This window comes from Ammospiza nelsoni, chromosome 12 (assembly GCF_027579445.1).
Source record: "Ammospiza nelsoni isolate bAmmNel1 chromosome 12, bAmmNel1.pri, whole genome shotgun sequence".
NCBI classification, from domain to species: Eukaryota; Metazoa; Chordata; class Aves; order Passeriformes; family Passerellidae; genus Ammospiza; species Ammospiza nelsoni.
Window position 1 is genome coordinate 4,785,867 of NC_080644.1, and position 13,903 is coordinate 4,799,769.

At 42.5% G+C, this 13,903-nt stretch overlaps 1 protein-coding gene across 1 annotated transcript in view; it reads left to right on the top strand.

Moving 5' to 3' along the window:
* Positions 1-509: 509 nt before the first annotated feature.
* OSBPL2 (oxysterol binding protein like 2) overlaps positions 510-13,903 on the top strand; it is a 33,182-nt gene continuing 19,788 nt past the window's right edge. The window contains exons 1-3 of the mRNA XM_059480605.1: positions 510-610; positions 1,577-1,665; positions 12,435-12,592. Of these exons, the coding sequence (XP_059336588.1) occupies positions 12,556-12,592 (37 nt within the window). The 5' untranslated portion in view covers positions 510-610; positions 1,577-1,665; positions 12,435-12,555. The remainder of the gene's footprint in view (positions 611-1,576; positions 1,666-12,434; positions 12,593-13,903) is intronic.

Sequence of the window (13,903 nt, forward strand, 5' to 3'; positions counted from 1 at the left end):
TTATATAACCTCACAAACCTGCTTGATTTCATGTTAGCCCTTATCTAGTTACAGCATCTACAGGTAAATTTGCAGCTGGAGACCCCTGCCCTGATAAATTATCCAAAGACTGATGAAAGAAGGGGTTTTTAAATCTAATCTCTGTTTGAGAATGCCATATTTTCCTGCAAGGTTATGGCGAGCCAAACCTGCACTGTGGGATAACCTCCCAGTTAAAATGCCCTACAAATCCCAGAGGTGAGAGCAGCCACAAGGTGTTCATTCTTCCCGGGGGAACCCAAAAAGCCTCTGGGAACTCGCTCGGGGAGGCGTCCCCGGCCGCGGGGACTGCCGGTACCGCCTTATCTGCATAGCCACGCCCTTATTTGCATATGCCCTGCGCCATTGGCCAGCGGTCTCCCCAGCGGTGGCGCGGCCCGGGGCGGTCAGGCTCGGTGCCTCATTAGCATTCGCCCTGCCTCCCAGCGGGGAACGGGGAGCTGATTCGTCGTCTTGGCAACGGCGGGGCGCGGTCGCGCTCTGCGATTGGCGATGGCGCCTGTCAATCAACCGCGGCCAGGGCCGCACTTCCGCCTCGGTGTCCGCGGTGCCGTCGCTGGAGCCGGTGCAGGTAACGCCGCGGGCCGGGCCCGGGGCCGCCGCGCCGCGCTCCGCGTTCCGCTACCCCGGGGCTCCGCTCCCCTCGCCGGCCCCAACGCCCCCACGGCCCCGCTCGGGCCCGGCTCGGCGGTCCCGTCCCGTCCTCAGCGGGCCGCGGGCCGCGCTGTCAGTGCGGCGGGGGCGGGCGGTGGGGCGGCCGCCTCAACGCTTCTCTCCCGTCCCGGCGGCCCGGGGGGCCTTGATCTGCCGGGGTGTCTCGGGGCGCTGCGGGCCGCAGGCCCGACCTGCAGCGTGGGCAGCGCTGGGCTGAGGTGCTGAGCCCTGCCCGGTGCTGCGAATCCTGCCCGGTGCTGAGCCGTGCCCGTGCAGAGCCGTCCGCGGTGCTGTGAGTCCTGCCCAGTGCAGAGCCATGCCCGGCACCGCGATTTAACCCAGTACCGTGATTTAACCCAGTACTGTGATTTCCCCCGGTACCGTGATTTAACCCAGTACCGTGATTTAACCCAGTACTGTGATTTCCCCCGGTACCGTGATTTAACCCAGTACCGTGATTTAACCCAGTACTGTGATTTCCCCCGGTACCGTAATTTAACCCGGTACCGTGATTTCCCCCGGTACCGTGATTTCCCCCAGTACCGTGATTCCCCCCGTGCCGCGATCCCGTCCCGGCCCAGCCCTGCCCCGTGCCCCCATCCCGGGGCCGTGCAGAGGCCGCGGTCAGTGCCGCTCTGGCAGCCCCAGCCTTGGGATATTTCTGATTTTCCCAGATTTTTCCGATCGCTTTCGCAGCTGGGTGTTGAGCAAAGGAGGCTCCGGCGCCCCGCTCCCCAGAGGAATGTGCTGGGCTCGCTTTCAGCACATTGCAGAGCCTCAAGGGGCCTTTTAGGTCACAGCTGAAGCAGTTAGGGTTTATTTGGGGTTGGTTTTTTATTTTTAATTTTGTTTTTCAGTTACCTACTCGATGTTTCTCTTACAGAGAACAAGAAAAGCAAGATGGGAAAAATAGGAGGAAAAAAGGCTTTTTTTTAAATAACATGCCACCAGAACTTCTGCATGGTAATAAAGGTACAAGATGCCATTTGTTTAATTTGGTTATTGATCATGTTTGTGCTCTCTGTATGTTTGTGTTCAGGACTTCTTTTGGAAGCAGTTTGTTACTGTGCAGCACTTGCAGGCCAGAATTTCAAATGTAGTTTCAAAATCACCTCCTGGCTTTTATGTGTGCAATAACTTCGTGTTTCCTCTCAGAAGTAGCTGCCAAAGCGTGTTGAGTGCAAGCAGATACTTCTTCCATTTACTGTGAATTTTCTCAGAATTACATAGCTTTCATTTGAGATTCCAGGAAAGCAAAAAAGGAAGCGTGGTAGATCTGCAGTGTTGATTTGCACCACTCTTCCCATAGTGTTTCCTTTTCTAAAGCTTTGCGTGCAAGGAAAAATAAATTTGGTCTTTCCAGCTTAACCTTCTGCAGTTCTATAAATCCACATTCATTTTGCCATCTGGGGGCAACCACATGTGTTATCAGCTTAACAAACTTTACACCAGCGTGCTCAGGGACTTTGAAACCTCAGGGTAATTTCTGGAAGCAGTGACTTGGGTCACTTCCAAACATCAGGCGCTGTGCCGTGGGATGGGACCAGGAGAACTGGCTAAACTAGCATGGAAGCAAGAAATTCCAAGTGCTGATTTTCCCCTGAATAACCCCTTGGGTTTTCAGTTACAGTAAACACAGCTTTTTCTTAAAATAGTTGTGGAGCCATACACATGTTTGACCACATGACAGAGAGCTGAGGGCAGTCAGGGAGAGGACCAGCAGTGATTCTCATTGTTGCTTTCCTGAACCAACAGCACCTCATGATGAGCTTGTAACTTCAGGAAGTCCTCAAAAGGAAATGCTGAGATGTCTGCTGTCCAGGAAAAAATATGGCATTTTTCATCCAGAACTGGCTCTTCAGCCATGCCAAAATTATCTGAGAAACAGAAGGCAAAATTTGGAGATAGAAAATGGTGATAAGCCAACAAACCCTACAGACAGTTAGGGACTAGATGGGCTGAAGGTTTCAGTTGGTGCAACATTGAAAAGCAGAGTGGTTATTTGTTATTTGTTTGCTGACACATTTTGGTAACTGATCACAGAAGATCGTTTCCACCCTCGGATGGTTTTTTTTAAGTCACTTTCAGTACTGTTACTGCTTTCCATGATAGGTACTTGCTGGTAGATCTTATGACTGGAGCTGGTATTTCTTTCAGTCTTTCTTCTTGTGAATTCTGCTGTGTGAACTTCACATATGCTGACCTAGAACAAAGGTGGAAAGCTTTGCTTTCTGTTATCTCAGTCTTGGCTGGAAAACGTCCCAATCAGGCTTCTTTTGCTTTGATAAGGCTATATTTTTAAATCACTGTTTGTAGTGCCAGTCAGATGATTTTTTTTTTTTTTGTTTTGCTGTTGTTTGAAAGCAAGATTAGCCTGCAACTACGCTGAATTTTTAAGCAGTTAATTTATAACCTTTGATATTTGAAGTAGCTTGTCCTTGAACAAATGCAATGTTACATCATGCTGTTCATATCTAGGCCTTCTGTTTATGAGGTGCCATTTTTCTAGTCCTTCATTCAGCATCAATTTTGTCACCTGTCTCATGGAAATATAAGAAATCTCTGTATTTGACACTGATATGATGTTGTAAAATGCTTAGTGTTTAGTCTCTTCTTTGTGAAGCAACTAAAATGTTTGGTTCTTACAATTCTTGGAAGAAATGCACAAAATGAGGCATGCAAAGAGTATGTGTTAAATTAGGAGTGCTCAAGAACTGGAATGTTGTTGCTGAGCTTGCAGATGTGCAGCTGATCACATGGATATCTTCTCCAAGCTGAATAAATTGGAAAGTGGGAGCAAGGAACAAATTGGTCACTCTGTGTCTGCCACTTTGGAGATAGGGGACTTTGATGTTCTTTCTGTTGCAAAAAAAAAAAATAGAAGTTATGCTTTATGGCAAATCTTTAATGAGTTTCATTATTTTATGGAATAGACCACCACAGAACTTGGAATTCAAGAATTCATTATCTCAGTCCTTGCATCTTAATAATTACTATGCAGACAAACGTATGATGATGTAATTATTTACTTTGTATCTTTAAAGGCTTGTAAAAGCAAATTGCAGGAGAGAGCAACAAGCAATTAGATTGTGTCAAATGTGGCTTACCATAACTTTCAGTTATACTCTTTAAAAATGTATTGTTGATTCAGTGCACAAAGATAATGTCTTCATTTTCAGGATCAATAAGTTACAAGAATAGGCTAAGCTTACTTAAACTTGATTTTTTTTTTTTCTTTACTTAAATACAGTTACAATTGGAAATTCATTTGCTGGTCTAGACAGATCATTTAGATTAATTCAGTTTATTTTATTATGCACATGATTTAATGAGACAGGTTTGTAGTAGATTGCAGCAGCTCTCCATTCAGAAAATGCAGAGGCTGCAGAGTGTTGTGTTCCTGGCCTTGTTTGTCCATCTGCTGGGAGGGAGGGTTCACAAAAGGTGAATTGTCCCTGCAGCTGCAGAAGCAGAGCTGGACTTTTCAGTCTTGGCCCTCTTGGTTCTGCAGTCCCAAACTTGGGCTGTCTCTGCTCTGTTGGACACAGAGTGGCTGTGCTTGGTGTTAGACCAGAGTGCTCTCTGCTGTTCCTGCTCCAGTCCAGTTCCTTTGCTGTGCTGGCCAGTTTTGGATGAGATAAAGGCTCTTGGGGTGCTCTGAACCTCTGGGGTGTTGTAAAGTTTGTGTGCTTAGGTTATTTGTCAGGAAATGTGTTTTCGTGACTGGATAAATAATGTCATTATATTTTTATGAGTGTTATTTTTACACTTCTGAGTAAATTCTTTTAGGACTCCCGAAAGAATCTGTTAGTAGATCTCACAGTGTTTTGATTCTAGTGATAGTTACAGGCAGTGGAGGTTGAAGGTGGGTGAAGTGTGAGAATTCTGAGGTGTCTGTGGTTCACATCCCTGTTCAGCTCAGTAAATCACTAACCAGCTCCTCTGCTCCCTACAGCATGTCAGGGCAGCCAGGTGAGGATCAGAATCCCTTTAGTAGCTCTCAGTGATGAATCCTGTGTGTGTTAAGGCTGCAGAGAAATTCCCTCTCCCTCCTGTACCTCAGGGGCCCTTCAGCAGCCTGTGCTGGCTGAAAGGAAAACTTATCCAGGAGAGCAGAACTGCCCCATGCATGGATTCTTTCTGGGCTGTGCACTTGAACAGTGAAACTGCTGAGTGGTTGTTCAATAGTGGAACAGAAATGTTGCCCATCTTCAGAGGTGTAAATAACTTTGTTTACATGCTTTTGTTTTAAACAAAGTGCTAAACTTGTTACCCAGGTGGGTTAATGTTACTGAGCACATAGCTGGGTGGGTTCTTCATTAAAACTGGGCTCTAAATGGAGATAAATTATCCTGTTTTGAGGAGTCAAAGTTAATTTTGTTTCATTTTAAAGCAAAGAGAATGGCAACCTTATCCTGGAATCCAGTAGGTATTTACTGTAAATGCAGCTTTAAAGGAAATTCAATCATAGCATAAAATCTGACTTCTTAAAACCCCCTTCAGAAATTGTCTGTTAGCTTTGTGCAGGTGCTCATGCTGTGGAATCTGTGTGTGTGAGGAGTTGGTGGTAGGCATAAAAATATGATTTCTTCTACTGTAGGGCTTTGCACTGGGTTAGTCACTCTCATCCTCCTGCTTTATTTGCAATATAATTGCTGCCATAATTGTCTAAGAGTTTCTGTGAAAATTATTTCCAAAGTACCTTGTGCAGAGTGAATGTAAACCTGCATCTGCCTGGAGAGAATCCACAGAGACAAAGCTGCCTTTGAGGAGGAAGATCTATGAACTTACACATAGAACTATTTTTGCTGTTCTAGGGGTTTTCTCCAGTGATATTTTATGCTGAAACTGTCTTCATGTTCATAAGCTTTAGTGATCAATTTGCAGGGGTGGTTGCATTATGATGAGAAATACCCAAGCATTCTTAATTTAATCTTCAAAGAAGTGTTCCTAAATGATTAATGATGTATCCACTGACACTTGTGTGCAAAGCCACTGTGCTTGGAGTTATTGATTACTTCCCACCTTCTCTCTTGCAAGTAAGATAAAACAGATCCCCAGGAAACAACTAAGAAATAACTAGTTGTACAATACAGTATTGAATGATTTATTTTTGAACAGTGTGGCTAGAAATGAGCTGATTTATCACTCCTGATCAAACCTAGCATTATGCATCATAATGCTAGAGGTATGGAGAACAGAATTCTGTCATCTTTTACAGTCATGGGCCATGAAATAGTTTCCAAGGGAAGGTTGCAGAGTCTGAAAAATGCTGTATCAGATGCTCTCAGGTGGAAAAATGTCTCTGATATTGAGGTAGTGTTAAGAAAAGAGAACATTTACAGAATTCTGTATGAATTTCAATGAAGTGTTTTGTATAAAAAATATTAATCTGCTGGAATCAAATTTCTTTGATCTGTTTGTTACACTGAGGGAAGTTCTGCAAGCCAATATCCTTGGCTATGGAACAGAACTTTTGGTGAAGTGAAAGTGGGGAATAGCCATTGATTCCATAGGTAATTGAGATTATTCTGGGAGGATTTTTTCTGTCCAGATTCATCTTTACAATTTTTATGCTAAATAAATAATGCTTGTGGTAGCAGCACTGGAGCTTTGGGCTGGGACAGTGATTAATGTGTGGGACAGTTACTGTCATTTGTTCTGATGCAGAAACAGGTTTTGTGGCATTTGCTCCTTTGAAAGCCAGACTTGTAGTGTTCCAGTTGTCTCTTAATTCCTGTGAAGCATCACCAAAAATTGGTATTTCTGAGAGAACAGAATGTGATTCTGCCTGTCATAAATGGCTCAGCTCATTTGTTCAAAGCCAACCTCTCAGATGTTCAGTTTGTTGTCACCATTGTTTCAAGTGCTGGCACTGAAATGTCCCCAGGCCATTTAATAACTCCCAACTACATAAAAGCCTGTGGTAGGGACAGCTGCAATCTCCCAAGAAATGGAAAAGTGACAGTGGCCTGAGTGTTCAGCTGATCTCCTCCCTCAGCCTCTCTGCACTTTATTTAACAGATTTGAGAAGGAAGTTGCCCTTGTCTTGCTGTGGTTGCAGAGAACTTTATCCTGCCAAGACATCTGGCAGATAGTATTGCATTCAAACTTTGGACTAAAACAAATCTCACTTGGTAAAGAAAATCCTCTCCTGGGTTCTGCTGTCTGTGTGTGGCTGTTCTCTGGCTGAAGAGAACTGAAGTATGTAACAGTTCATCTAAATTGCCAATTAAATTTGCTTCTTGGCTAATTTTTGTGGATGTTTTAGATCCAGTGTTGCTGGTAACCTAATTTCATGAGTCAATTAAGATTCATCTTTGCTGAAGCTTTCATTCAGAGATGAAACGCTGCAGTTTGATGTTTTCAGGAGATGTGTATGAATTAAACACACATGAATATTTATCTGTTAGTTCAAGTTATTTATTCCTGTCCCTTGAAGTACTACAGCAATGTTTTATTTCAGCTGGCAACTCAAGAGATGATGGGGTTGGCTCTTATTCCAGCAGTCATGTTGTACACTGGGGGATTTTGTTCTTTTTTTTTTCCCCATTTCTTATTTTTGCTGTTATTATGAAGGATGTGGATGTTTGATCTTCTTTTGGCTCTTTGGGAGTTTCTTTCTGGACAGAAGGTACATCCTGAACTGAGGATGTCACAGAATCACAGAATTTTTTGGGTTGGGAGGGACCTTAAAGCTCATCTCATTCCATCTCCTTCCATGGGCAGGGACACCTTCCACTGTCCCAGGTGCTCCAAGCCCTGTCCAGCCTGGCCCTGGGCACTGCCAGGGATCCAGGGGCAGCCACAGCTTCCCTGTGCCAGGGCCTCCCCACCCTCACATGGAAGAATTTCATTCTAATATAAAACATAAATCTGCCCTCTTGTCAGTTTAAAAAGTCACGTTCTCCCTTGTCCTTTTCATATCAAAGTAATGAAAATGTTTTTCATGAGGAAGGTCCCAAGTGACTTTTTTTTCCTTCTTCCTTTTTCTTAATTACTTGTGATTTTTCTCTTTTTATGTTAAGAAACTCAAATGATTTTAAAATTTTCTGTGGAAATGCACACCTAACGAAACCTTGATAGGCATGTGAAAAAGCTGATGAATGTGCTAGTTCATGAATTCTTTGGTGGCACTCTCAATTCCAGGGAATTGAACTCCTACCACCCTACCTGCTCGTGCTGGTGAACCTCTGGGGTTATTTTAATGACTGCTTATTGATTCTCTACTTCCTTTTACTTAAAGGCTTCTGGATTTCACAAGTAGATTCAATATCTGTGTAATGAGCAGAACCAAGTGTTTTAATATATATCATGTAGAGCTAGAACATGTGATTTCAAAGCAAAAAAAAAAAAAAAAAAGGATTTTTAATTTAGCAGGGTGATGTCAGCAAAGCTTTCCAGAACTGCTGCATGATGAGAAATTTCAGCTTGAGGTCTGGAGCAAAAAGGCACTGCAGCTGTCCCCAGCCAGCTTCAAACCTGAGCTTGCTGAGCCACATTCCAGCCCTGTGAGCCACTCATTGTAAATGCTGCTCTTTCTATAGAAATGTAAATGTTTCTTTAAGGAGGAGTAACTTTTGCTTATCCAGCTGGGTCTTTGTTGAGGATTAACCTGGAAGAACAAGTTAGGATAGAGGAACTAGTCAGTCAGATTAATTTAGGGTAGTTACAGGTTGAAATTTTTACAGGGATACAAATTTTTGGGGTTCTTTAATTGATGTATAAGTTCCTAGGATCCAGGAACATGGTTGAAATAAGTTGGTTGTTTTTGTTACTTTTCTCCTGAAAAATGAAATTTGACAGGGAACAAGCCTACGAAATGACAAATTTGAGGGATTACTAATTTCCCAAGATAAAGGCAGTGTGTTCCCACACACTGGTTTTGGAAGCAGCCCTGAAGGTGGAATGTGCATCTCCTCACAGAAATGCTCACATGCACATCACAGAATGCCTGGAGCACGTTAGGCAGTTTATCAAGTGATTTATAAAGTGATTTGCAAAGTCTTGCACTTTTGTTGTCCTGGTTTTAAAATAAGTTCAAGTGGGAGGAAATGGTTTAAAATAGGACTTGTGCAGAGTCTGGGACTGGTGTATTTCTGGAAGGGAATTTGTGTGCCTTCTGCTGCTGGGGACTGTGACCTTGTAGGGGACACTGTGACCTGCGGAGAGCTTTGCATGCAGAGCGTGTTATTGGCAGCCACATCAGCTGGGGCTTGTCACTGCCGAGTGACAGGTTCAGCTCTGTGCCTGACAGAGCACTTTGTGGGACATTATTCACCACCACTTTGTTCTTCCTTGCTCGTGGGCCCTGGCTGGGACTGTGGCTGGTGGGAATAGTTTGTTACATGCTCTGCATCCAGGCTGTGGAGAAGGGAGTTTGCTCCTGAGCTCCTCCTGGGACCTGCCTGGTGTTTGGGAACTGCCCTTTCTGTTTGTCCCCTCTCCTGTGACAGATCTAGTTCTGGAAGGCAGGAATTCTGGAATTCTGAGTCATCTCTCCCCTCTGTAGAACCTATTTCAAGGTGTGCTGTGGATGTGTTCCTGCAGTTTTTACTTCAGCTGCATGCTTTGTTTTGTCCTTTGCATTTGCAAAATCCTCATGTCCTTTAAGAAAGGGGCTATCCATGGTCATCAGTCAGGAATGTGTGATGAACTATGAGAATTTAAAGGGGTTTTAATGTTATCACAGTGCCATAGGATGGTTTGGGTTGGAAAGGGCCTTAAAGCTCATCTCATTCCATCTCCTGCCATGGAACATAATAAATAAATTCGTACCAATCCATTAGCCATAAAATATGAGGAAGTAGATAAGCTTTGTTGCTTATCCTGTTAACCATCCTGGTTGTGGCCAGGGGTGTGTTGGCATCATTAAAGGAGGATTTTCCAGTTCTCTTGAGGTGCCTGTACTTGCAACTTTTCTCTGTTATTGATAAGATGGTTTGGTGGGTGCAGGTGGGCTGAGATCCCCTAAGAAAAGCACATTTCTGGGTGTCTGTCTCTCAGCTGGGCTGAGATCCCCTAAGAAAAGCACATTTCTGGGTGTCTGTGTCTCTCAGCTGGGCTGAGGGCTGAGATCCCCTAAAGAAAAGCACATTTTTGGATATCTCTGTCTTGGGCACCCAGGCCCAGCCCCTTGGCCCTGCCTGGAAAGTGAAGCCCCCTGAGATAATTTTAGCCTGTAAAGCAGCAAACCTCAGCTGCTGAAAGTGTTCTCTCAACAAGTGCAATCTGTGTGGAAACCTGTTTGTTACATTCCTGTTGATTACTGTGTATGCAGGAAAATTTCCAAGCTTTGTGTTCCTTGTGCTCTGTAGCACTGAAAGGTGAGACCATGACAGGATGTTTATCTGTGTGGAATATTTTCCAGGAGAGCAGCTGGGCCTGGGCTCCTGAAGGTCTGTCTGACACAGGAGTGGTGCACTCTTCTTTCAATGGCAATTTTGATAAAAGCTGCCCACCACCCTTGCTGGTGTGCAGGTAAATTCTTCTGGGAACATCAGGGAATGGAAGAGGAAATACATATTGCATATACTGAATATGAGGCCACCAGAATGTTTTTGTCTTCTGGTATTTCAGCCTAGTTAAAAGTAACTTTTGCTGTTACTCTTAGTAAGAGAACAGGATTTAATCCCATTGTTTTGGCTCATGAAAGCTGAATGCTGTTATCACTGTGTGTTCAGCTACATGCAAATTCATGTTACTGTCTGCTGTATAAAAGAACTGAATGTAAAAGAAGTGATGCAAGTGGGAAGTTATTCCTAGTGTAACTCAGCAAAGTACATACTTTTTTTTCTTTTTTAAAATGTTCCTAACACTTTAGGAAAATTTGTAACTGTAACTATTTAAAGTGATTTCAGTGTATATTTTGTATATAACTTACAGGTTATGATTGAATTTTCAGAGCAGTGAGCTTCAGGTGTGGTGTGAGGTAGATGTCAGGACAGCACAAGATAACTTTGCTTTTCATTTGTCTCTGATTCTGGTCACTTCATTTGTACTTGGTGAGTGTTTTTATAGGAAAGCTTTGTTGTCTCTGCAGTGAAACTGTGGGATGTAGTTCCACTTCACAAGGCCTTTTGTAATGCAATTATTATTGTGCAGGACAAGGGAGAGGAGAAACTGGCATTCATCTGTATGATCTTATTTATTCAAGGCTCTTAATGATATATGACAGTTTTGTAAATCATAATTTTTATTTCTTAATGCCTTCTATACAAGACTAAACAGAAGAAGGGAAGATGCAAGAAACCATGGAGAAAATAATGTAGTTGTAGTCCTGATCATGAGAGGGCTGTGTCTTGTACATATATAAGTTTCCTTTTGGAAATATTGCCAGCTGTTTTGCTAGAAGGATGCAGTGCTTGCAGACAATTGAAAGCATAAATGTCTTGCTTCTTCAAAGACACTTGGAGGGTGAGGACTTGTAAATATGATATTGCTGGTGCAGAGATTGATATAAAATCCTGTAGTAGCAAGGAGATGGGAGGTTCCTAAGGGAAAAGTGACAAACTGAAATACCTATCCTTGAAAGACATTAACCACTTCAAGGCAAACATAAATTCATTAATTTAGATGAGTCTCATAATAGGCTGGTTTAGCTCCTCCCTCTGAATGGACAGTTAGAAGAACTGAATGTATGAGACATTCAAACAGCTTTTGTTTTGGGCAGTGAGGGGAAAAAGACTTGAAACACAGTCTGGTTTCTTGCAGAGAAAAAGAAGGAATTGGCTTCAAACATGGTACACTCTTCTCCTAGGAGCAGAGTGCACTTCTGCCTTTGTTTCTCTTAATTGGAATGGAATTGTGCAATTATAATTACTCTGGAGAAAAAACTGTCACAAAAGCAGTGGAATCTTCAGGATCAGAAAAAATTGAGAGTGACAGATTGAGGTTGTTTTGGGGGAGATATTGATAGCATTGCCATACTGTCATTTATTGCTGTGTACTTGGCTCATTCTTGGAACCTGGCGGACGTTTGTAAGAATGAAAACAAAATTTTCTCATTCTTCTCCTTAAACTAAAATTGGGTGAGGTAAAAATATTTGCATTACACCATTGTCAACCATCTGGAAAAAAATCTAATTTAGTTCATCCATAAAGTAAAGGTGGAATGCTACATAAATCTGTAAGTTATTTGCAGAGTGCGTGGTTCTATTGAGGAAGAGTTTGTTGGTTCTTTACATTCCTTTTAAAGGGAAAAATCTCCAGTTTTCTCTTGGAGAGTGCATAGCAGTAGCCTGACAGAACTTCTCCCAGGGTCTCTACATATTGATTGCATGATGTAGAGTCAGGCCCAGCATTTTCATGCAGTGGTCAGACTTTGAGATACCAAGGTTCTTGTTCCCAGCTTTCTTGGTTAAAGATGCAGTAAGGCTTATCCTCTTGCTAAGGAGAATTTTTGGTTTGCCAGCTGGCTTTTTCTTCTCTCACTTCTCTGCTCCTTCTAGCTGCACTTGCCTGAAATTTAACTTGCTGTAAATAAGATACATTTTGCAGTAATGTGTGTGAAGTATTTATACAGAGAGAAGTGTGACACAGTAAATCAGCTGTTCTTGTGGCAGGTAGTAGTTGTCTTCAAAATTACTGTGGTTATCAAAGAAAGCTGTTTACTTATGAATGCAGAAATCCATCTTTTGCCATGGGAAGAAACAGGAAAATTAGTGTTTGTCAAGTGTGAGCGTTTGTACACAGGAGAAATGTGGAAGCTGCTAATTCTGTTTCCCTGTCTTGTCAAATAGATCATCTGAAGCAGCTGGATATTTGCAAAAGAAGACCCTGACAGCACTCAGATACTTTAAATCAAGTTCAAGGATGCATTAGAGAGCACTGCAGTGGCTGCACCAGATTTCACCCTGAAGGATGAACAGTGAAGAGGAGTTTTATGATGCCGTTACGGGTGAGTGGTGGGCACGGTGCCAAGGGGATAAAACCCCTATAAATTGCATTGTCTGTGTGGTGGGGGGCTGGTAATGTATGGCTGTTAATAATAAATCAAAAGTGAACTTGGGTTGGTAAAACTTGTAGTGCTGTCTTCTGAAAAGCAGAAAATTGTAGCTCGTGTTCAGGCTTGGAAATGAGGGGGTTTTTTGTTAAAGCTTAATGCCAGTTATTATTTCATCACTATAACAGTCTTTTAGTGGCCAGGTCTTGCTTTTATTTTCTGTGAAAATCAATTTGATAGCAGCTTGAGTAGTGGGCCCTTTGAAAGGTGAAGTATTTCCTGTGGGTTGTTTTTATTGTTATTGTATTTATTTTTTTATTTTAATGGAAAACTTATCCTAAAGAATTGAAGTAGAAAATGTTTTTCTAGTCAGAAACAATTTGCTGTAAAAGTATGTTTTCAAGATAGGGAGCCAAAAGTCTTTGCAATCCTATTTTCTCTAAAAAAGCAAACATGAATCACTTCACACTTGAGCAGTGTATCAAATAGTACTTTGCTTTCAACTAATGAGAATGAATAGTTATTTATAAGAGCTTTAGATGGTTTTAGTGGTGAAATAAAATGCTTGAAGTATTTTAATAAAGAAAAAGGAAATCCTCTTAAAGATTTCAAACAATTTTAAAGATTTCCACTGAAATGTCCCTCAAGAAATCCTGTAGCAGAGGTGAAATGAGAAATACTGAGTGCACAGTAGTTAATATAAAATCACAGGAAGGAAAAGAGAATAATGGTAAGTGTGAAAGCTGTAGGAATGGAAGTAGCGTGGTAGATAGAAGTGGGTAAGGTAGACTTAGACATGGTTGGTTGGAAATTCATGTGAGGAATAAACAGAGGGGGCTGGGTGAAGCAGTGTGACTGACAGCAGACTGTACAGGACTTGTCACAACTATGTCACAGAGGAGAGAGGAAATTTGGTTTGCATTCATGCCAGCTGGGAGTGATGGGGACTAGTACTCCAAATTCATCTGTAAAATCAAACCATTGTACCATTTCTGTGTGTCATTAATAATGGTGAGCTCAGGGTTACTGCCATAAATGAGCTAGATTTTTTTTTACACTGAAAAAGATGTGAAAAGAAATGTACCTCTAAACATGAGGTCTGTGTTGTTGATGGTGATGCATTCCTTTGTCCCTTGCTGCAGAACTGCACAGCCCTTGGTGTTTGGCTCATCTGCATTTAGACTCTCTGGTTTTGTCCTTTTTCCTCTTCTTCCTCTTTTTCCTCCCACTGGGGTGTTGTCTATCAGTTCTGTGAGCACTCCTTGT